At 35.7% G+C, this 24,152-nt stretch overlaps 2 protein-coding genes across 2 annotated transcripts in view; both read left to right on the plus strand.

The window, feature by feature from the left end:
* The first annotated feature begins 476 nt into the window (after positions 1 to 476).
* Positions 477 to 9,440, plus strand: f11r.1 (F11 receptor, tandem duplicate 1). Its single transcript, XM_048187710.1, has 10 exons — positions 477 to 706; positions 2,661 to 2,723; positions 3,022 to 3,138; positions 3,257 to 3,397; positions 3,703 to 3,905; positions 4,126 to 4,228; positions 7,953 to 8,060; positions 8,248 to 8,260; positions 8,360 to 8,420; positions 8,605 to 9,440. Exons 1-10 carry the CDS (start codon positions 664 to 666, stop codon positions 8,638 to 8,640), a joined length of 888 nt encoding a protein of 295 aa, XP_048043667.1. The 5' UTR covers positions 477 to 663; the 3' UTR covers positions 8,641 to 9,440.
* Positions 9,441 to 11,258: 1,818 nt separating this feature from the next.
* ubash3ba (ubiquitin associated and SH3 domain containing Ba) overlaps positions 11,259 to 24,152 on the plus strand; it is a 29,177-nt gene continuing 16,283 nt past the window's right edge. The window contains exon 1 of the mRNA XM_048187711.1: positions 11,259 to 11,855. Within this exon, the coding sequence (XP_048043668.1) occupies positions 11,728 to 11,855 (128 nt within the window). The 5' untranslated portion in view covers positions 11,259 to 11,727. The remainder of the gene's footprint in view (positions 11,856 to 24,152) is intronic.

Below are 24,152 nucleotides of genomic sequence, written 5' to 3' on the forward strand. Positions count from 1 at the left end.
AAATATTATTCTGCTCCTTTGAAATAATCATAATCTAATTTTTTAGTTCCGGCTAAACACTGATGCAGGACAAGATCAACAGTTTTTATTCTCATAGGCTACTGCAATGCTCCAAGGCTCACGACACACATATTGTTTAAATTAGAAAGAGACCTTTAAAATGCAAAACTACATATCCTTCTATATCAATTTGTTGTTTCAGCAATGTGTATTATATTTTTAATAGGCTATTAAATGATTTTACACCTGATATTAAATAATGAATATCCAAAGTTCCCAAACTTTGTTGTTATTTGATAAGACCTGTAACTTAAGATCTTATCATGTGGGTTACTTACTAAGTATGTATATATAGAATTCCAATAAGGATGTGTTTACCCTGAGAAGTAGTTTGTCTTCCTTGAAACTGAGTTTATACTTTCATTGCGTCATGCAGTGGGAGTGCCCTAGTGTCGCGTATTTAACCAATCACACACGGTGCAGGTAACACAGTATCACTCGGAAGGGCGTTGAGTTTCAACCTTTCAGTTTATTTTCTTGACTTAAGTTTGTGAGGGCCTAGCAAAAACACAGCTCCCTAAAAGTTCTAGTAACATAACATAAAAAAGCAGGTATTTTTAGAAAAGTGGAATATTTTGGAAGACTTATCATTTCAGAGTGGATATGTTGACCTTCGTCTTTGTGTGCCTCTCTCTTTCAGTCACAGGTAGGCGTCCATGTTTTCAGTGTTGAAGTCATGTTTACATTTCGTTTTTTTTTTTTTATTACGTCGTGTCATTGACTGCTGTGAATTATTCAGTAGCCTATAAACTTTGAGTATTTTTAATTAGCTGTTATTTAGCTAAAAGACTTGTTTTTTTTATACTTGCTTTTCATCTATGTTTTCTTCTTTTTATTACATAATTACTGTTTGCATTTAGTGGAGTTTCGCGATTAAATTTATAGTTTTAGTTACTACAGCAAGAACAGAAAACGTCGTCGGTGCACCTGTCGCTTAAATGCGACCTTATTTAACCAATCCGGCAACGAATCGTTGTTTTGAATCGGCTCTCGTCAATGATCTTGAGAAAGACTTGCAAACAGTAGGCCTACTTGAAGTGGAACCAGTTGAAGAAGCCTAGGCCTATTTCATCATATTCACATTCTTAAGTAATGACTTGAATCAGTAAACCGAGTCAATTAAGAACCGTTCGAGATATATTTGGATAAAGCGTAGCAAACTGGGCTTATATGCTTTCATACGTTTCATATAGAAATAGTAAACAGTTTAAATGTGAAAGAAGGCCTTTCACGGCTCGGCGGTATCACCTGGAGAACCTGTATTTCCACCTCGCCCATCCCCCACCCGAAACCCGAGCTCAACAACCAGGAATTTTTGTGACAGCTGAAAGGCAATCCAGGAAGCGTGTCCCAGTAAAACAATCAACAGTATAGTCGCAGTAGATTAATAAAGTAAGCGTATGAATATGTTTGCACAACATTCTCGTGAGGAAACTCTTGAATTCAGAGTAATTGAGTATCGTGTTTGTTTTTACCTGTTACCCTCAAGTTCACAGAGGAAAACTGTTTCAGAACGGCAGCTAGTCTGGAAAACAAATAAAATGATGATTGAAAAATTTATGATCGAAAGAATGGTCAGAAAAACATGTTTGAATGAATGTGAATTCATACTATATTTTTTTATTTTATTACTAATGCTTGATGGTGTTTACCCATTCTTTTAGAAAGAAACGTGGAAAAGCAGTTACAAGTGCCATAACAACATTTTCTGGCTTTTATCTAGTACATATGTATTTCTGTGGTAGAAACAATTTGTAATGTTTCCTGTAATGAAACCTCACACACACTTTAAAATGAAATGTAGTATTTACATTGAGATGTTTGCTGGTGTCACAAGAGTTTTTGTAGCCGTTTTTTTTTTTTCTCTTCTTGGTCTTAGTGGCCCAACATCCTTTGCTGTTATGTTTGTCAAAATCAAAGCATTTTAAAGGATAAATAATTTAAAAACAAATGTCTTCCTTTAACTTTTACCTCTTTGATTAGATCTCTGTCTAAAACATCTTGCATGTTGCTTTTGTTTGATTCTTTGTGTCTTGATGTTTCTATAAGTAAATAAAAATAAGTGGCTGGTTTATATAAAGATGATATCAGAACATCATTCCACCCTCGATACGACTGTAATGCAACTTATAATGTGTTTAAAGGGATAGTTCACCCAAAAATGAAAATTATCCCATGATTTACTCACACTCAAGCAATCCTAGGTGTGTATGACTATCTTCTTTCAGATGAACACAATCGGAGATATATATTTAAAAATATCCTTAGTCCTCCAAGGTTTATTTATAATGGTTGTGAATGAGGGGGCTGCGTTTTGAAGCCAAAAATAATGCATCCATCCATTAAAAAAAAAAAAAGTAATTCATATGACTCCAGGGTTGTTAATAAAGGCCTTCTGAAGCGAAGTGATGTTTTTGTAAGAAAAATATCTATATTTAAAACTTTATAAATTTAAATAACTCGCTTCCGGCGGGAGACAGTACACAGAATGCACAAGTAAATCAATCATGGCATAATTTTTATTTTTGGGTGAACTATCCCTTTAATGTGTCTTCTTACTGACGTGATTAAGGATTGAATCTGTCTTTTTCTGTCTGCAGGCCTACATGCCGCTTTTACGGTTACCGTTGCTAATCCCTCAGTGAAAGTGAAAGAGAATGAGGGTAAGTATAATTTTGCTTTTTCTGCTTGTTTGACTTTTACTTATAATTGTTTCTATGTGTCATGAGCAGTCAGATATAAATAATGGAAAAAATTTGACATAGTGCTTGACTGCAAAGGTTTTGCACATAAGAATAGTAATTTGTGTGGTGATTGTTACATATGTAACAATTTATTGGAGAGCCTGTACTGACTGGCCTAAAGACAGGTCTGCCCATTTAAGGACTGATAAAAAACATTTATGCATCAAGATATTCAAAGTATTAACCTTTTTTTTTTTTTTCTTTTTTTTTTCTCCAGGAGTTGACTTGAAATGTTCCTACACCGCTGACTTTGGAGCAACACCTAGAGTAGAATGGAAGTTCAAGGATCTCAAGGGCTCTCAGTCATTCATTTACTTTGATAACAAGCCAACTGGTATGGATGAAAAGTTTGCTGTTGTCATCATTGTAACCTTGCAGTTGCATTCTCTTAGTGTGTGTTGATCTGTCAAATGACCATTTGAGGAAGATGTGCATCTTTTTTCTTTCATCAGCTCAGTATGAAAACCGTATCACTGTGTATAATGGAGGGCTGAGATTTGAAAAGGTGACGCGAGCAGACACTGGAGACTATGACTGTGAAGTGTCTGGAAATGGTGGATATGACGAGAAGACAATCAAACTCACTGTCCTTGGTAAATCATTTTGTGTTATTTACATAAACTGATAGATGAGAAATCATAACCTAAACCCAGGGTCTGGGAGTGGCCCAGCCTACATTTTTAGTTCACTCAAAAATGTGAATTATTGTCATGATTTACTTACTTTACTTATTACCCCTATTTGGTTCCAAATCTATGTGTTTATTTTTCTGTGTTTTGTTTTGAAAAAAAGTCAGTGGGGTCCAGTGTTTATATTTAACACAATATATAGCTTTGGTTTAAATGTTTTCTATATGTAATTAGCCTTATAATTCCCACTGTAATTCCCTCCACTACAGTGCCTCCTTCCAAGCCCGTATCCAGAATTCCTTCTTCAGTCACAACAGGCAGTAACGTCCTTCTGACCTGCTTCGACAATGTTGGATCTCCCCCACCCACCTATAAGTGGTACAAAGACAACACTCCCCTCCCTGATGATCCCAGCAAGTTCCCCACATTTAAAAACCTCACCTACAAGATGAATGTTTTCAATGGAAACCTGGTGAGTGTTGATCTACAATATTAGAAAATACAAAACAGCATATATAATGAGTGTGAATGTATATAGTCACATCAAATGACTGAAACTCTTTGGTCAAAACATTCAGTACTATACTGTATATTGCTATAATTTAAATGTCATTGTGCACTTTAATATATTTCTAGGTTTATACCTTGTAAAGTAAATTATTTTTGTAAAATTGTTTTGTTTGTGTGATCAGGAGTTCCCGAGTGTGTCTAAGCTGGATATCGGTTCATATTTCTGTGAGGCCAATAATGGAGAAGGTGCCCCTCAGCGTAGTGATGCAGTGCAGATGGATGTCCGTAAGTAATAGAGATGGGTTGATCATGAATGATTTGTTCATTTTGAATGAGTCTTTTAAATGACTCAGGAATAACAAGATGACTCGGAGAGTGATTTGGTCATCTTTGGGCGAATTCCAAATGGATTTGGGCACTTTGGGAAGGGGATGCCATTTGTAGGGGCGTTCTAAATGATTGTGAACAGTTGAATCCCTTTAACAAAGGGTCCTTCCACAAGTCCATTAGTGAAGGGTACATGCAATGGTCACTGCAAGGAAGTAATTTTCTCTTTTGTCATGTGACCCAGGGTGGCGAATCATGGATTCATTTTAAAGCTAGATGGTATAATAAGCAGATTTATGTCATACAGGTCATATGAAGTTTAAAAGTTGAGAGCAGTGAGGTAATACTCTCTTGCTCTCACACACACAAACAAAGTGCATATTTAAAAAAAAAAAAAAAAAAAAAAACTTTATCAGAAAATGTCATTTATTAACACTTATATTAAGAAATTAGGCAATATTTAGAAATTCCTGTTGTAAGACCAGCTGATTGGCTGATAGATGCTGCGCTGCATTGTCATGGTAACATTCCAGGTGAAGATGAGGAAATTAGGTTGTCTTTCTTTGCTCCTTTGCACTTTGCCAAGTGCGTTCCAAATGGCGACTATGACACACAAGTGCCCTCTTCCCTCCACTTGCCCTGTCCAAGTACCCACACTTGCGGTCTTGGCCACTTGAGAGTGCGTGCATGCGACAGGAAGTAAGTGCGCAAGACTGTCCCACGTCTTATAAATGCTCAAGTGCAGTGCCCTTAATGTCATGTCAAGTCACCTTTTATTTATATAGCACTTTTTACAATGCAGATTGTCAAAGCAGCTTTACAGTGATAACTGGTATATAATTTTGGCTGCACAGCAGCTCTTGAAAATGGTGTCAATGCAGGCAGATCAAAGCACTGTTGAATATCAAAAGTGTCCCCAACTAAGCAAGCCAAAGGCGACCGCGGCAAGGAACCCAAACTCCAACAGGTGACATCAGGTGGCAAACAGGTGCTAAAATGGAGAAAAAAACCTTGGGAGAAATCAGGCTTAGTCGGGGGGCCAGTTCTCTTCTGGCGAACAGTGCTTTGTTACGATTCAGGCAGCTTTCATAAGTCCAATGCGATCGCAACATTCAAAGTATTTATTCCAGTTTCATCCAGTTGAGGATCGTATTCATCACGCCAATATGGACGGTTTGTTGAGGAACTTAATGCACACTAAACCGCTTTGGAGTGGTATTAAAGGCTAAGCGTATCCCATCATGCATTATGTTCAGGAACTCGCATGCCCCGAAATCGCAAGATGCCAAGGAAAACATTCGACTTTAAGCCTGCGTCTCAATGTGCATACTATCCATCCTAAGTAGTATGTGACATTAGTAATATTCAATACAATTTAGGGCAGATAGTGTGGATAGTATGCATATTGGGATGCGGGGTAAGTTAAATTAATTATATATTACATATAATTTGGTAGTATAATATAAAGTGTTGCACATTTTATTGATGCAATGAAAGAAGCACCATAATTTTAAAATTGTGTCTTCTGTTAGTTACATGGCGACCACTGAACAGACATTTAGAAGTGCATTTTAAAATGCAAAGTACTGAAAATGATGATGATGATGATGATGATGATAATAATAAAAGAAGCTATAAACGCTTGCATTTTTTTGCAAGACTATAAGTATGTCCCATCAGGTAATCAAAAGTTCTACACACACTTGTAGTCTTCACGCCTACTTGAAATGCAGGAAATACGGCATGTAAGTAGACAAGTGGTCAAGTGCAAAGACCGCGGGTATTTGGACAGGGCAAAAGTCCCCACTTTAAGGGCTCTGCCCAGGGGTATTTTTACAGTTTGAACATCACTGAGGTACAGGCCTCCCAAAAATGCTACCAAAGAACTTGAAGGTACACTATGTAACTTTTGGCCCTCTAGCGGTTAAAAAAACAAAAGTGCATGCATTTTGCAGAAGAACATCTATTTATTTATTTATTTTTATTTATTTATTTATTTTTTTTTTGGGTTGTCCTTCGGCTCTTTGTGGCTATGCAAATGAATATGACAATAGATAATGCTTTACAGTGGGCTCCCACACAATTCACACGTCAAAGTAATGTTTTTTTTTTTTTTTTTTTTTTAATTTCCCATGAAAACCATCTTGCTAGGTTTAAAATATTAACGCTTATAATATTACCATAATGAATGAGTGTAAAGGCCCGTTCACACCAAGAACGATAACTATAGTTCTAAAAATCGTTCTAAATATAAAAGAATATCACTGTCCACGCCACAACAATAACGATGACGATCAAGAGAAACGATATCGTTGGGATCACTTTCTGAATGATTTTTTTTTTTTTTTTGTCCCAGCTGTTGAACGACAAATCACTGACAGCCAATCATAATCCATTCTAATTTAAGGGCTTGCGCATTTAAAATGGCAGACGACATTGCAGAGAAGTTAATCGCAGAGGTTTAGAAAAATTCACTATGGTTTGACAAGTCAAATCTCCTTTTTAAGAATACTTTAAAGAAAATGGAACAGTGGTGTGCGGTGGTGTTTTAAAATGAGGAGGCAGTGTCCTCATTTATGTACCGGTGTAATTTTCCTGGTTAAGTTAACATTACATAGTGTAAAAATACAAAATAGAATTGCATTTGGTCTCTCTTTTTATGTAATGTTCTATTTATTAAATGTATTATTATGTACTAATATTAAGCTTTTCTTGTTAACAGTCAAATTATTTTCAGCAGTCATCCAGCTTGTACACACTAGTCACTCACAGACACAAAGATGTACCTTTAATTTCACCACTAAAAACCCCCGCAGTCATCATGTTTCCAGGCCATTTTGAGTTTGATTTTGACATGAAATAAAGCTGTGATATCTAGGTGATAGTTGTTTACTTATTTTTTTTTTTTTTAATAAAGTCTTCCCATTAACGCCATCACTGTCTTCATTCAGGCCGATTCGTCGAGGATATATGGAAAACAGTCAGTGATACCTTCAGAATAAATGGTGAGAAGTAGTAATGATGAGGTCATTATGCCAGGCTAGCAAACGGTGTAACATAATTACCTCAGTTATCCAGTGCTATTGTCTTACTTCAGCTAAATTCTTCAGCTAATAGATTAGATCGATTACACTAGCTATTTACTCGAAACAGCATGCTGAGGACATCTGCTGGTCAAAGTTCGTTGGTGTGGACGCAAATACAGTTATCGTTATAGTTTTCTTTATAGTTATCGTTCTTGGTGTGAACGGGCCTTTAGACAAAAACATATTTTGAAAGAAGGATTGATGAGCCTGAATAAGCATGAGCCTCGTATTATGAATAATCGTCTGACTAACGGGGTTTGAAGAAGATGCGCAGGATATTTTCGCTTTAGCAGCCTTTGAGTTTTAAATAATTCAAATTATATAAATGATAACATTCAGTGAATAGGAAAGCCTATTTAAGACTTAACTATCTGTAACCTGCCTCATCAGACAATGGTTAATCAGGAAAACGGCCAACAGAAGGCAGACGACATAACGGCAGCGTGCACTTTTAATAAACAAAACATTAATGTGTTGGTGTGGATGCTGATGTAGTTATCTAGTTATCATTCTTAGTGTGAATGGGCCTTAATTCCCACTCTCTGTCATAGTTTGAAAATTCTCCATGACTTTTAATTTGTTTTTCTTTATTATAGGTGATCTAAATGTTGGTGGCATTGTTGCGGGAGTTATTGTGGCTTTGCTGGCAGTAGGGTTGATCCTCTTTGCTCTCTGGTTTGCCACTAAAAAGGGATATATGCCAAGTAAGTTCTTCTTATGTGTGTGTCTGAGAGAGAGGGAGGGAGGAAGAGGGGAATAATTATACATTCAAATAATTGGATGCCAAAGCTATAATGATTAGAAATTTAAAAATGATTTAATTTTATTCAAAAATAATTTGACTCAATTTTTTCTTTTTCTTTTTTTTTTTTTTTTAATAATTCTCCACAGAAATGAAAGAAAGGTAAGTCTATTTCTATGGCACATATAACTTCATATTTTATATACATAATACTATGTTGCATTCAAAATGTAATAAAATGATATAAATGATCTCTTGCAGCAAGCCGAAAACACAAGCTGTTTATACACAGCCTAGAGCAGATGAAGGGGATGATGGGGATGTAAGTACAACACACTTACTTAATTGTGTAAATTATATTAAATAGCTAAATGAAATTCCCCATTGGAATTATTTTGCAGTAATTCACATTGAATGTGCTTTTCTAATTGTGTGTTCTGTTCTACCACCAGAGTAGTGGTACTGGTAAAATAATTCTATTTACATGTTTTGTGTGTCTGTTTCAGGGGGAATTCAGACAGAAATCATCTTTTGTGGTGTAGCCTGCTTTGGATGAAATGTCAAGATTTGTTGCCTAGATCAATATTTTTTTTTTTTTTTTTTTTTTTTTTTTTTTTTTTTCTTATTTAAGTTCATACAAATCAGGATCAGTTTGTATGTGAAGAGTGTGACATCAAATGTGCCTCCCTGCCCTGCCCACCACACTAGTTGACCACAGAAATGTCCAAAAAAGCTTTAAACCAGCCATCATAAATATGTGTGTGGTAGCTTAAACTTGTAGATTTAGTTTTAGGAATCTAAATCCTGTCTCATTTGCAGAAAAATAATTGAAATGTAATTCATTGAACTACAAGTAATCTGTCAGTGGAAAACGGACTTAAAGGGTTTATTATAAATCCTTTATTAATATAATTTGTTCAAATTATATTAATTTATTTAGTTATTTATGGATTGAGGTTAATTCTAGGCTAATTCTATATGACTCTGCACTATGGGATGAAAGCTTCTGGGGGAAAAGAAGGTACTATGAATGTTCCCCATTCAGGAAATAATCCCCCTTCCCATTGATAGAAACATTGCTGTACATTGTAAAAGTTGTTTGTTTACTTCAGTGACATTTTTTATGATAGTGTACTTTGTTTGTTTTTATGTGTTTTATACTTCCTTCATTAAAATGTAAATAGTTCTTTCTGGCTTTTATAGAATTTAAAAATCATGCTTTATTGACCTCTCTCTGAATTGTTAAACTGGAAACAAATTACAAAACAGTTTTTCTTGTTTGATTGAAGTTTTTAATGTCGGACTTGAGCCTATTCTTCCAATAAATTAAACTTGCTGAGTATGACTTATGTAATGCTGACATTAACCATTAGGCCACAACAGCCCTCCTAATGGAGGAGAGTTTCTCAGTACCGGCAGGAAATGACTGAGGTGCCCTTGAGCAAGGCACCTAACCACTAATCGCTCACCAGGCACCACAGCAAAAAAATGGCTGCCCACTGCTCCGGGTGTGTGTCCATGGTTTGTGTTCACTGCTCTGAATGTGTGTGTGTGCTGTGCACTAACTGGATGGGTTAAATGCAGAGGACAAATTCTGAGTATGGAATTCAAAGTACTTGGTCCTTCACGTCAATAAATTGCAGGTCCACCCAGAGTCTGCTCGTGCAGAAAACTCACTGCGAATGTTAATTTAAGCAATGTTATCTGTTGTTGTCTCAGCTGATTTTTGGAAATATCTGCATTGTAGGATAACATTACGAATGAATATATTTATTTTCAAATTCTATCTTAAAGGGTTAGTTCACTTAAAAATTAAAATAATGTCATTAATTACTCACCCTCATGTCGTTCTACACCCGTAAGACCTTCATTCATTTTTGGAACACAAATTAAGATATTTTTGATGAAATATGATAGGCCTAGCTCAGTGAGGCTTCTATTGCCAGCAAGTTCATTTACACTTTCAGTGCCCAGAAAGGTACTAAAAACATATTTAAAACAGTTTGTGAGTTAAGTGGTTCTACCTTAATATTATAATAAAGCGACGAGAATACTTTTTGTGCGTCAGAAAAACAAAATGAGTTTTCAACAATATGATGGTCGATTTCAAAACATTCCGAATGAGTGATTCGGATCGCGTGTCAAACTGCTGAAATAACATGACTTTGGCACTCCGAACCACTGATTCAAAACAAAAGATTCGTAAAGTTTTGAAAACGGCCATCACTAGATATTGTCGTTATTTTGTTTTTTTGGCGCACAAAAAGTATTCTCGTCACTTTATAGTCTTAAGATAGAACCACATAACTCACATGCACTGTTTTAAATATGTTATTGCTACCTTTCTGGGCACTGAAAGTCTAAATTAACTTGCTGGCAATAGAGGCCTCACTGAGCCATCACAAATTAAGATATTTTTTATGAAATGCGATCATCGGATTTCATCAAAAATATCTTAATTTCTGTTCCGAAGATGAACGAAGGTCTTACGGGTGTAGAACGACATGAGGGTGAGCAATAAATGACATGATTTTCATTTTTGGGTGAACTAACCCTTTAATGTGGCAACAACCTGATGAAATCTAAAAGTTCTGAATATGACCACTAGGAGGCAGTGTAGGACCACAACAAATCTTGTACACCTTTGAACACTGTTGAAACTGACTTGGCATGTGTCTATGAGGTTCAATAGGATGTCTTTAACATAAAAATAATAAAATGAATTGATTTTTTTTTTTTAAATGTATGATTTTCATAGGCTTTTGTTTTTCTTCCACACAATTTTAGATTTCGATTTAACCAAATAGGCTACATTATTTGCACAAGACAGCTTTGCTTACAGTTCATTCACTGGTTTCTGAATGATTCTAAATATTTTACTTCTTTCCCTGTTCTGGCCACGACACTTAACGTTATATTGTGTAAAATGTTAAGTATTTATCTTCCACGTGACGCGTTCTACGTTCTACCTGCGCACAGTTACATAAGAACGTCCAGCTGAATGTGAGAAAACGTCAATGCCGATGATGCTCCTCACTGAACGGCGCTGCCTGCCATTCGAGCGCATCTGATCTGCTCAACGTCACCTTTCAAAACTGCGACTTTAAGGATGAGGGGGGCGGTGCCGGGCGGACCCCGTCTGCTGATAGGCTACTTCCGCTTTCAGTCAAGCCCCATTCATAAATAAGTCATGTCTAGGAGGAACCGATGTAACAAGTATTGATAAATTTCGCTCGCGACGCGCCTGTTACAACATTTCCAACTATACGCCGAGCGGCGATAGACTCCGTCGAATTATATTCCTTCCCGTGGCAGACAGCGACAGCGAAGGTTGTCGATGCGCGGAGCAAATGAGATTGACTTCCGACTGGTGACCCCTTTCTCAAACTGTAATGACATGAGCGCTCCAGCAGGAAGCTCAAATCATTTTGTGTTTAGAAACATTGTAGCGCGTCCGCCAAGACTTCTGTCTGCCCGACTGTGGGGAGTAATGGAGCGTTTTTGAACCAGCCTTTACTGTAGATACTGTAGCTCTTGAGTCGATGTTTTAAATGTGTGTCGTGTCCGTCCATCTGGACGCATCAAAAGTAAGCAAATCGCTGTTCTGAAACCAAATGGAAAGCTGAACCATGGCAGCAAAAGAGGACCTATATGCCAAAGTCGCTCCACGGATGCAGCGGCAGAACCGGCCAGGAACTGTCAAACATGGAAACAGTCTGGATGTATTGCTGTCAATGGGCTTCCCAAAAACCAGGGCGTAAGTACCAGAGTTTCGTCTCTCCCAGATCTCGAGCATCACGCAGCTGCAATCACAGCTGTAGACGTTAAGAACGCAAACACATGTGATAAGAGCACACAAAACCCCTTTGGAAATACAGAAACATGGCAGATATTTAAAACATGTAGTGCAAGTTGCATTTGTAATGGCGTCGGTCTGGTTTTGTTATTGATTAATATGACGAAGTGGGAAATAGGCTCGAGAGCCAAAGGGTTATAAAGTTGTTTTCCTGTTGCCTCATTAAGCAGTTTTCTTCTAAACTCGTCATACATGATCTAGGCTGCATCTGTCCAGATAGGACATGTTCCTGAGCTACCAGCGCTTTCTCATGAGGTCAGATCACTGCCGTCCATCGTACTGGCGTTGTGTCAGCGCGTTCATAACTGCCCTGCTGCCTGTTTTTATTTTTTATATATATTTTTAGATCTATTCCTGGCATCATGCCACTTGAACATGTATGTAAGGAATGTATGTATGTAGCCTACGTGAACATATATGTAAGGAATCTAAAGTGTCCGATCCCATGAATGATTCCTCAGTCCCTGTCCCAAAAGAACCGTTATAATAACAGTTATAATCAGAAATAAGTGTATTACAGTTCTTGTTTGCGCAGACTTTTAATTACTTTTCACAGAGCTGTTATTAAATAAAATACACGCACTTTAATAACTGGTACTAACTCACTGTTTACTATATACAATTTCTAAACATATATGGTAACACTTTATAATAACGTCCCAATAATTCATTTACTAAAATTAACTACCAATGAGCATTTGTTACTTATTCACCTTTGTTAATGTTAGTTCATGTTAGCTCAGGTCCACTAAATGTGGCAGACACAACTTTTGATATTAATATAAAAAAAGGATAAAATTAACATTAAGAATAATAAACGCTTTAGAATTATTTTTCATTGTTAGTTCATGTTAACTAATTTAGGTAACTAATGTTAACAAATTGATCCTTATTGTGTTTTATAAACTACCAGTTGTTGCTGATTATAAGTTAAAAGTTTTTACATAAAGAAAACAATGGAGCTGAAGAGAAATACCATTAAATGTTGATGATTTACACTCACTTAACATGAAGACTTAACATATCAGTTTTTTTTTTACAAAAAGACAGCTATATGTTTATTGTACTTGGGGCGGGTCGCCCGTTCAAATGTGCCGCCATAAAATCACATGACCAGCCTTGTCATGCAATTGATAGAGTTACCACTACTAATGATAACAATAAAAATTACACTTACTTTTATAATACTTCTAAATGATATACTTTTAATGAGCCACCTAAATGTAAACACTTACTGAATGAACCTTTAAACAGTTTGAGTCAAATTAAGAGTCAAAGTAACCACTATCAGTCAGTACATACATGATTTTTATTGGGTAAAGAGAACCAGTCATTTGTTTGGGAATTGGACCTTAATCGTTCTGCGTTGCAGAGCCGCTGAATAGTAATGCAGGAAACACTTTCAGAGACAGGTGTTTCGGTATGCTGTTGGCATAAGAATGCACACAAGTCATTTGGTTCCAGTCATTTTTTTTTAAGTGAGATCAATCAATACAATTCAGATCTTTAGAAAAAGTGACATCATACCATATGTGGCACCATACCACTTTTTGATGCAGCAAGTTTCTTGATTTAGACGAAGTTGCCAAAGCTGAACAACTGTCCTTTCCATCACTGTTCTACACTGAAGAGCACGGTTGGAGTAAGGTATCTTCAACCAACCATGAAGTCTGCATTAGGTTGCTGTCAGTGAGGAGCTAGATTCTCATTCGTCAAAATTACAGTTCATCTCTGCTTCTTTTAGCTACACATTCTCTCTCTCCTATCGCTCACTCATGTCTTTACTTTTGGCTTGGGTTTAATCCTGCTGTTTCCGTAATCTGTTTGAAATCCTCCTTGCCTCTGTGTGTTATTACGGTTCATGTTGAGATTGGGATTGTACAGGGCAGGCCAAATGATTCCATTCATGTTAATCCAGGGAGAGCGAACGAAGGTGAATAGGGCAAGATGTCTTTATTGAATGCGTGGTGGATCAATTTGATAAAGTCTTGGTTTTGATGCTGTGTGGATACAGCTGATCTTGTTCATGAATGTATGCGGTCAGTGGATTAAGCTGGTCATCGTCCTTGAGTCCTTGACATGAGAATTCTAAACATTTGGCCAAATATTTGTCATTTGCTGACATCGGAAGCAGTGGTATGCTAGATTTCTAGCCTTCTATGGTTAGTCTGTCTGCTTCTGACAACATTTAAAAGTTTCCTTAAGTGTAAGTCATCAAGTAGTATGCATATGGGTGGTTGTCATAACCTGGTTTTAATAACCCTAATGTGATTAGTGCCATATATGGATTAATTGAAAGTGATCAGTCTTGTTTTTATGTTGGTAAAAAAATCACACCATACATATTTGGATACATGGGAAGCAATTGACCATGTCCCCAAGTGGAGAAACAGAAAGTAAATAAATTTAAACCATTTATTGCCAAAGTAAAGTAAAACTGATGTTTTCATATACTTCTGTATATCAGTATAGGAGTGTTGGTGTAATAGTTACATGTTTGTATTTGATATTTTTTATGTGTAGGTGTACTGACCTGTACAATATATAGTATTACTTGAATCAAGCACTGCATTTATACTGCTTCTCCATAACAAATGGATAATTCTAAATTGTTTTTAATGTTGATAGAACTGTATAATTTTTTTTAGCCTATTTGTTGATTTTGCACAGTGTTTGTGATAAATTGCCTTATTTTGACATATCCTCTTGGGGCATACAGAGTCATTTGGTGCGACATTCAAATTAATGATCTGGTTTTTGACAGTAAAAATTTGTTACGATTTTAATGCGATTAGGATTAGGATTAGGATGCAAAAAATCAAAATACTGAGAAAATACTAAAGAAAAAAGTCCTTAGCAATGCATATCCACTCACAAAAATACATTTTTGATATATTTACGGTAGAATATTTACAAAATATCTTCATGGAACATGATCTTTACTTTACTTAATATCCTAATGATTTTTGGCATAAAAGAAAAATAAATAATTTTGACCCATACAATGTATTGTTGGCTATTGCTACAAATATACCCGTGCGACTTATGACTGGTTTTGTGGTCCAGGGTCACAAATTAGGTTATAATATAGAAAGGAATTTTATTTAACATGTAAATAATATTCATGACTTTTCAAACTTAATTGTCAACCCACATGTAATTGTAACTCACATTCTCAAGAAATTCCAGTTACTATTAATAGTAACACTTTACGGTAAGGTCTATTCAACCCGATTGCACGGCAATTTGTACGTATTTTACGAGTTGCCAAATTTGTATGAATTCGTACGAATGACCTACCCCTAACCCCGCCCCTAAACCTACCCGTCACTTGGGTTTAGACATCGTATGAATTGTAAAATACGTACGAATTGGTCGTGAGATAGCGTTGGTCTAATTTGTTAACATTGTTAACATTAACAAGGTCGTATTTGTTGACATTAGTTATTGTATTAACTGACATGAATTAACAATGAGCAATACATTTGTTACAGTAATTATTATTCTTAATGTTAGTTAAAAATCAAGCTGTTCATTGTTTGTTCATGTTAGTTCACAGTACATTAACTAATGTTAACAAATGCAACATGATTTCCATAATGTATTAGTAAATGTTGAAATTAACATTAACTAAGATTAATAAATTAATTAGTAGTATTGTTCATTCTTAGTTCATGTTAACTATAAAGTAGTTAACTAATGTTAATGAAAACTTATTGTAAAATGTTACCGTATTAACACTGTTAATCTACTTAAGCTAGTCATCGAATTGTTACTGGGTTTGTCTCTTAGGCCCAATAAGGCCTAATATAACAGATTACGACAGTTTTAGCACTGAAGGGTCTTAAAAGGACATACTGAAAAGTCAGATATTTGACATTTGCATCAGACTTTCCCTGTTCTGAGACGTAATAGCCTAAAGATGGCTACAAATGCCAGGAGTCCCCATCCGTCTTACTGGACACAAGTAGCCCAGCTGGAATTGTCATTGAGATGGAAGGCTGGGAGACTGTTTTCAGTGGAGATAAGTGAAATGTTTCAACGAATAACTGATTGATTAGAAGATTTTTGTAGAAAAGTTTTTTTTTCAGTGATTGTTAGATTCCATTTGTTAAGTTTGTTTAATCTAAATGAGATTAGTTTTACCTTTCAGTCATGTTTGATCTGAGATTTAGACATTATTTTGTATTTTACATAATATGAATCTGTCATACTATAAGTATGATTTGTATTCTGGTGTGTTCTTTTGAAGTGTACTACTTTACAGGCCTTTGGTTAAGCATTGTTTGACAAGCACTAGCTATTCTGGGCAAGAGACTCTTAGTTACCAAGTTTCTGTGAAATGGAGTGATGTGTATTACACATTAATATTTTAAACCGCAGCAACAAAATAAGATATCTCACATACCTCTCACCCTTTTTATAGCACTAGTGAGAGAAGTAAAGATATAGAGGTAAATGGTTTGACCTTTGCTCAAAAAAAGACCTGTTACATTTCCATACTTGGTATAAATGTTAAATTAAGCTTCTAACATTTCATCTTAATATAAAATGTGTATACACACACATACACACACAAAACAGAAGCATATAAAATAATTTAAAGGTGCCGTAGAACGTCTTTTCAAAAGATGTAATATAAGTCTAAGGTGTCCCCTGAATGTGTCTGTGAAGTTTCATCTCAAAATACCCCATAGATTTTTTTTTTAATTAATTTTTTTAACTGCCTATTTTGGGGCATCATTAACTATGCACCGATTCAGGCTGCGCGGCTCCTTTAAATCTCTCGCTCCCTGCCCTCCCGAGCTCTCGACTATAAGTGCAGTTATACATTGCATAAACAAAGTTCACACAGCTAATATAACCCTCAAATGGATCTTTACAAGATATTCGTCATTCATGCTGCATGCATGCATGCATGGATTCCTGTGAGTATAGTATTTATTTGGATGTTTACATTTGATTCTGAATGAGTTTGAGGCTATATGCTCTGTGGCTAACGGGCTAATGCTACACTGTTGGAGAGATTTACAAAGAATGAAGTTGTGTTTATGAATTATACAGACTGCAAGTGTTCAAAAATGAAAATAGCGACGGCTCTTGTCTCCGCGAATACAGTAATAAACGATGGTAACTTTAACCACATTTAACAGTACATTAGCAACATGCTAACGACATTTAGAAAGACAATTTACAAACATCACTAAATATATCATGTAGTCATGGATCATGTCAGTTATTATCGCTCCATCTGCCATTTTTCGCTATTGTCCTTGCTTGCTTACCTAGTTTGTTGATTTAGCTGTGCACAGATCCAGACGTTAATACTGGCTGCCCTTGTCTAATGCCTTGAACATGGGCTGGCATATGCAAATATTGGGGTCATACATATTAATGATCCCGACCTTTACGTAACAGTCGGTGTTATGTTGAGATTCGCCTGTTTTCCGGAGGTCTTTTAAACAAATTAGATTTACATAAGAAGGAGGAAACAATGGAGTTTGAAACTCAATGTATGTCTTTTCCATGTACTGAACTCTTGTTATTTAACTATGCTGAGGTAAATATCAAAATAAATATCCAATTTATAATATTGTGGTGCCAAAATTCATTTGTAGCATTTTACATTTTTTATTTATTTTTATTTTTTATTTATATTTTTAGATTATTGGCCATAACCATAAAATAATTATCAGCGTATGTATTGGTTAGAATCTTAATATGTGTGTATCCCTGTTAAATACTACTTATTTATTTTATGTCATAACATTTCTTTTTTTAATTTGTACCATTTTCTTTTTGTATTCAAAAAATCACAAACATTTCGACCCCACTGTATTTTTTGCCCCTTAAACCCAATTTAAATTATGTGAAGTCAGAAACACTTCTCTTTTTTTCTTTTTTTTTTTTTTTTCTTTCATTTTCCTGTGTAAAGGCATCCAGATTTGTATCTCGCCTAGTGGTAGAAACCACTTTAGTGTCTGTTAACTTAACTCTAAGTGTTGTAACCAGATGTGTAAAGGTTTTGAAACGTTGCTCTTTTTTGGAGGTTTCCATGCGAGCCTGTGGAGGACAAACTTATCAGCCGGCTGTCAGTGTGTGTATGTGTGTGTGTGTGTTAAGGTCAGTTTGAGTGGGAAGCTTTCATACATTGGGTGGAAACACTGATGTTTCTGTGTCCCAGCTTCTTAGGGACTCTTTCCAGTTTCGCCTGATGATGCAGGAGTTGCACAAATTTTCCGCTAGAGAAAGGCAGGAGGAGAATAAAGAGGGAGTATGCAATTAGTTTTAAAAGGAGAGTGTGAGTATGTTTTAAGGTGGAAACATTCAGTTCAAAGAACACAGCATTGCAACAAAATTCAAAGCTACATTGTGTTTGAAAAAGTTAGTTTTGTGTGTCAGTCAAGGCCTTCATAAAGCAGATGGTGGTATTAAATATTGGCAATACCGAAGATAAAGAAAATCGTTAAAGGGATATTTGACCCAAAAATGAAAATTCAGTGATGTCTATGTTTGCTCGCCTTTATGTCATTTCAAACCCGTATGAATCTGTTGATACTCTGGTGAAGAATGTGACCAAAATTGCAACCAAATCTTTGAGTCTTGGAGTTGAACTCAAGAACCGAATGAGTCCAGTTCTTGAATAATTCAGATGATTTGCGGAATTATGCTTTACATTTCCAGTCTCCGGTGTTTCTAGTCAAATTAACGCATTTTCCGAGCTGATGATGTAATGGTAAACCTATGAAAATGGTTTTAAAAAGCACATGGCTCCATAGTGCATTCTTTACAGTGTCACAATGACCATCTTTTGTCAGTGCCTCGCCCGTCATTGCGTAGATGACATGAAGCTGCCCCAAGTTAAACGCATTAAAAACAGATGGGCTCTCATATTCGACGTACAGCTCCTGATCAGGGTGAAGTTTGTCCTCAAAATGATAAGAGCACATATATACCTTTTATGCGGAGTATTAATACTGCAAGCCATACTCGTTTTTCTCGTAGACCGGAACAGGACCGCATACAAACGGAAGTTAGAATCTATCATGGTGGCGCACATCGTTTACGCAGGAAAAAGGTGGATACATTTAATGAGTTTGGATTGTTTGTGTGTGTGAAAGATGTACTCATTTGCTTTGTAAGAATGAAAGCCAAACTGTTTATGTGTTCTGGGTTCAGCCATGTGTTAGTGTGCACGTATTTGTGCATGAGTCATATTTTCTGATTCATCACCTGTGAGTGTGTAGATTTGTGCCTGTTCTCATTTTTGCATTGCGTTGCGTTGACTCCCGTTACCTGGTATGGAGCTCCTAATGAATATGACTTTACAGCCACTCAAAAAAGTTGTCTATTCTTCATTATACTACAGTACTTGATAATATTTGGCCATTCTCGGATATTCAGTAATATTCTATGACTCTTAATGACAACAAAGCCTCTGCTTTGTGTGTGGAGTCATCACATGACGAACTTCTCTCAGAGGAAGTATGGGAAGTAGGAAGGCCATGACAGTGCAGTATCTAGAGAATTGAGCTCAACAAAAACCAGTCAACACTTACTGTCTCACAAAATTGCAATTGGATGGTAAACAATTGGATATCTGATAAAAAGAAAAAGGTTTATAATGTAATGTTTAGCTTGTTTCAGCTTTCAAAAAAAATACAATGAAGTCTGTTGAGTACTGATGCAAAGTATTCATGTCTGCTAAATCTGAATGAAGATGTTTGTAATTGCACAAAGTTTTTAAATGAAAGTTATATTTGTGCTCGACCACAGAACGGAACAATCACTTTCTCTTATGTATTTCTCTTCTACAGAGGTGAGATTAAATATAGAGCAAATGGAAACTTTTTCCTCAAGTCATTATGCTTATCTGACTTGCATTTACATTTAATGATTTACACTTGTATCAAAAGCAACTTACAAATGAGGAACTCAGCTAAGCTAGAACACATGCATATATGAATACATGCACTACTTTTGAAAAGTTTTTTTTTTTTTTTTTAATTGATACTGTTCATAATCAAAAATGCATTAAATTGATGAAAAGTGACAGTAAAGACTTTTATGTGTTACAAAAAAATTCAAATATATGGTTTCCACAAAATTAATATATCTAATGGTTTCTCAAACATTGATTTCAAATACTGTAATAATAAATGTTTCTTGAACACCACATCAGCATATTAGAATGATGTCATGTGACACTGAAGACTGGAGGAATGATGCTGAAAATTCCTATATATATTAATATATATAATATTCATATATATAATATATATAATATTATCATATTAATATGAAATAAATGCAGCCTTGCTGAGTTTTTTCGAAAACATCCTATTGACCCCTATCCTTTGAATAGTAATGTACATATTTCTGTTTTCTGTGTTTACTTCTTGGGGATTTTTTAGGAGTAACATCTTGATGCTTAAAAGGATCATAGTGGAGAACTCCATTAAGTCTCCTAAACTATGAAAGAGCAACCACGGAGAAATATATTTTTTTTCCTGGTGAAATTGTCTGTCTTCTGTGTTTTTTCCTCAGTCTCTCACCTGAGAGTGCAAACACTTCCCTGAGCACAGATTTTTAGCAAGTTTTTCAGGGTTACCATGGTTACTTAGTAACTTTGTTATTGATGATTTAGTTAAACAGACTAACTTTTAACTGCAAGTAGAGCTTTTAAAGTTACATTTAAAATGATTTAATTTTAAATTTAAAGGAAGTCATATATGTCTTTGAAATGAAAATTTCATGTTTATGAACGGTACTCCTACGCTTGCAGACTCCTTGTAAACTCACAGTGCAAAGTTTGTCCGCTAAGAGGAAGTGCCCCATTTCAGGAAGTGGTTTGTGACCTTTAGAGAGTGCCGTGGCTGCTGGGACATAAAGGAACCCATATGTGCTGAGACACAGAGACGTGGGGGTGGAAAGACACATGCACGCTCAAAACTTCAGATATAGTGTGGTACATTGACATATGTGCATAATCTGAAATAACATAGCAAGAGTTCACAGAAACCGAATCAAAAGAGCAAGTGGCACATGCCGATACGTGTATGAGCCTCCTTTGTACTCGCAGTAAATACGAGCCCAACCGTACACTGAACTGTTTGTGAAGTCAGGTGAGCGTACTGAAAGAGAACAAACAGATACAAAAGCATCTCTGTATTCCTTTGATATTCCGTCCTCACATTTATTCTGCAATTAAAATTAATTTCCATAATGTGACATTAAATAGGCCTTTACATTTATGCTAACTGTAGTTTCCATAAAAATACCATAATTGCTACAGATGTTATGGTAACACAGTGAGCAATGCATTTGTTACAGTTTTTATTAGCCTTTGTTAATAAAAAAAATTGTTAGTTCATCATGTTATCAGATCCATTAAATATATAATAACAGATAAAACTTTTAATTTTAATAGCGTATTAGTAAATGTTGAATTTTACATGAACTGAGATTAATAAAAGCTTTAGATATGTTTTTCATAGTTCATGTTACTAGTATTATTGTTATTGAAAAATTTTGGATGGCCCAACAGAGAGGCTTTCAGAATATTTTTTGACTTCTTTTTAACTGACCAATATTTTTGTAGTGACTAGTATTTTGTTGGATGTGTTAGTTGACTGGTGTCGTCTAATGGCATAAGGCATTTGTGTAGAAATTAATTAGCGAAAGGGTTTAAATTTTTACCTTTCTCTGATGTTTCTTTTCTCATCTACCCTGTCTCCTCTAGCTATGAATAAACTAATGATGAATAAATCATAGAGCAGAAATGAATAAATCATAATGAATAATCTAAAATGTTTGGGACATAATGTACTGTAGCTTCTAAAGTCTTCATTTGTTTCTCTCTGTACGATATCATAGAGCTGTTTTCAGCTAAATGTCACACTTGCAGATGACAATCTGGCTTTACATTCAAAATTGAACGTTTCCGCTGAGCCTTACAGTCATCATCCTAAATACACTAATGCCTTAGTGTATCTATAGTGTATTTATATGAATAGTGTAATCAAATAATGTAAGATGTTATCTTTTCTCAGAATCTTTATTTTTGTTCCTTTTTGATGACAGTGGCTAATACTGAATTAATGCAGTTGTGTTATAGAAACTTTGGCAGAAACCAGAGTTACCATAACTATATTTAACATTTTGTTGCTGTATGTAATTTTGTAAATTTTGCACAGTAAATAAATATCGGTTTGTGTGTTGTGTGTGTTGTTACTCTAGCCAACTAGCTAACCATAACTACACTGTAAAAATAACTTATTTATGGTATAAAACAACATCTGTGGTTTCAAGAGATTCACTGTAAACAATATGGTGACAACGTTTCAGGTGTTACGGGACAGCATAATGAATCGGTTCATCACAAGTGGTATGTCTATAAAACATGCTCAATAATTTACAAAGATGGTGCACGGGGTCAAACACGCAAAGACAAAACACCATCACTGTAACACACGACACTAAAATAATGCATTAAACATTAATAAAATAAACATGTAACTCCAAAATACCATGCTTTACTGAAATAAGAAGAAACAAAACTATTTAAATGACATACAATCATATGTGATGTATCATGCTGGGGCTTCTGCATGGGAATAGCCTTTTACTTTTTTCCCTGTAATTATATAGTTTTTATTTGCAAAAACCATACACTTGACAGTATTCAACAGTAAAATTGCATATAATGCAATGTTAAACTATTTACAGTTTTTCAACGTATATGGTAAGGTAACTTACAGTTAACCAATTATCACAAAAAAAGTACCATGTAATTTCTATGGTAGAGTCAGTGATGGTATCAAATGGAAATACCATGGTACTTTGATATACTTTATGGTATGATACCACAGTATTTGCATGGTACATCATAGAATATGTTCATTGTGTTGTCCTTCACACAAGCACTTTACTTTTTTTTTTGTTGCATAGTTAGCATTACATCTCTTCTTGTAAAACCCTTGTCCTGATTATATTTGAACCAAACTGAACACTGAATCTGAGAACATGAGACAGAAACACTACAGAATCAAGCTCAAAGTTTCCAGATGATGAGCTGTAGTGGAAGAAGCGGCAGTTTGATTCTGATTATGCCTTTGGAATCTTGACCTTCATACGTCTCTTTCTGTCTATTGTGACATTTCTAAATGGCAGAAATTGTTGTTAATTTTTCAGTCACAATGAATCATGTTTTAGTCATGCATACTCATGTTCAAACCCATGGTCACACCTAAACACCGCAGACGCACTCTTTATCTCAACTACAGTTTTATACTTGCTTGCTTGTACAGCAATTCACAGATATAAGAAGCTATTTTCAGTTCTTTCTCTTTAATATTGCTTGCGTTACATGAATAAGTTCCATTTTTCTTTATGAATCTTCTGATTCTTCCTCTCTTTAATGCCCCGTTGGTCCTACCCGTCTCCATCTACATAAACAGTGTCGCCATCTGTCCGGACTCATGCACCCTAACCAGGCGAGAACACACTCACAAAAGCTGCGAGTGTCTTCCCTGTAGTTTTAACATAATAAGCTGTTAACTATGCGGGTAGAGAACACGAGATGAGTGTGAAAAGATCTTCACGGCCAGCCAGCCCTGTTACTTACAGAGGGAGAAGGGCTTATTGTCAGAGGATAACAATTGCGCATGAGGATATGTGCACGGAGGGAGAAAGCAGAACAATCAGAGACATCACACGCTGCATTTGTTATTCTTTCCTCTCATTTTCTCTGTGTGGGATGGAGGAGCAATAAAAGAATGGAAGAGAAAGAGAGATGGTGTGATGGTAAGATCCAAAATTAACACCCTTCAAGCGCCAAATAGGTTTTGGCAAGCTAAATGGGGCTGCTCACCAGTTGGCCGGTAACTTATTAGAACTGCAATATAATCTGACCCTCACTGATGTATGTGATGTGTGCAAGTTTGACCTCAGTGGGAAATTTACAAATGAGAAAGATTTTGTTCTCTAAACCTTACTTACAAAATCACAACATTACTTAAAATTAAATAAAGTCCGTTTTTAGTATGAGAACCTTGAGAAACAAGTTTAACAGCATGAACCTGCCATTTCAAATTTGGTGACAAGGGTCCAACTAACAGGCTTCTGAGCATGCTCAGTTTGATCACTAATGTTGCGCTTGAATAATTTGTGTTTTTGGCCAAAGGACGGACACTTATG

The sequence above is a fragment of the Megalobrama amblycephala genome, linkage group LG4 (assembly GCF_018812025.1).
Source record: "Megalobrama amblycephala isolate DHTTF-2021 linkage group LG4, ASM1881202v1, whole genome shotgun sequence".
Taxonomy (NCBI): domain Eukaryota; kingdom Metazoa; phylum Chordata; class Actinopteri; order Cypriniformes; family Xenocyprididae; genus Megalobrama; species Megalobrama amblycephala.

Bases quoted from the DNA above. Each gene is read 5' to 3' on its own strand.
- f11r.1 (XM_048187710.1), top strand. From the start codon at position 664: ATGTTGACCTTCGTCTTTGTGTGCCTCTCTCTTTCAGTCACAG. The intron at 707-2,660 runs GTAGGCGTCCAT...TTCTGTCTGCAG, and splicing joins CCTCTCTCTTTCAGTCACAG to GCCTACATGCCGCTTTTACG. The intron at 3,906-4,125 runs GTGAGTGTTGAT...TTGTGTGATCAG, and splicing joins ATGTTTTCAATGGAAACCTG to GAGTTCCCGAGTGTGTCTAA.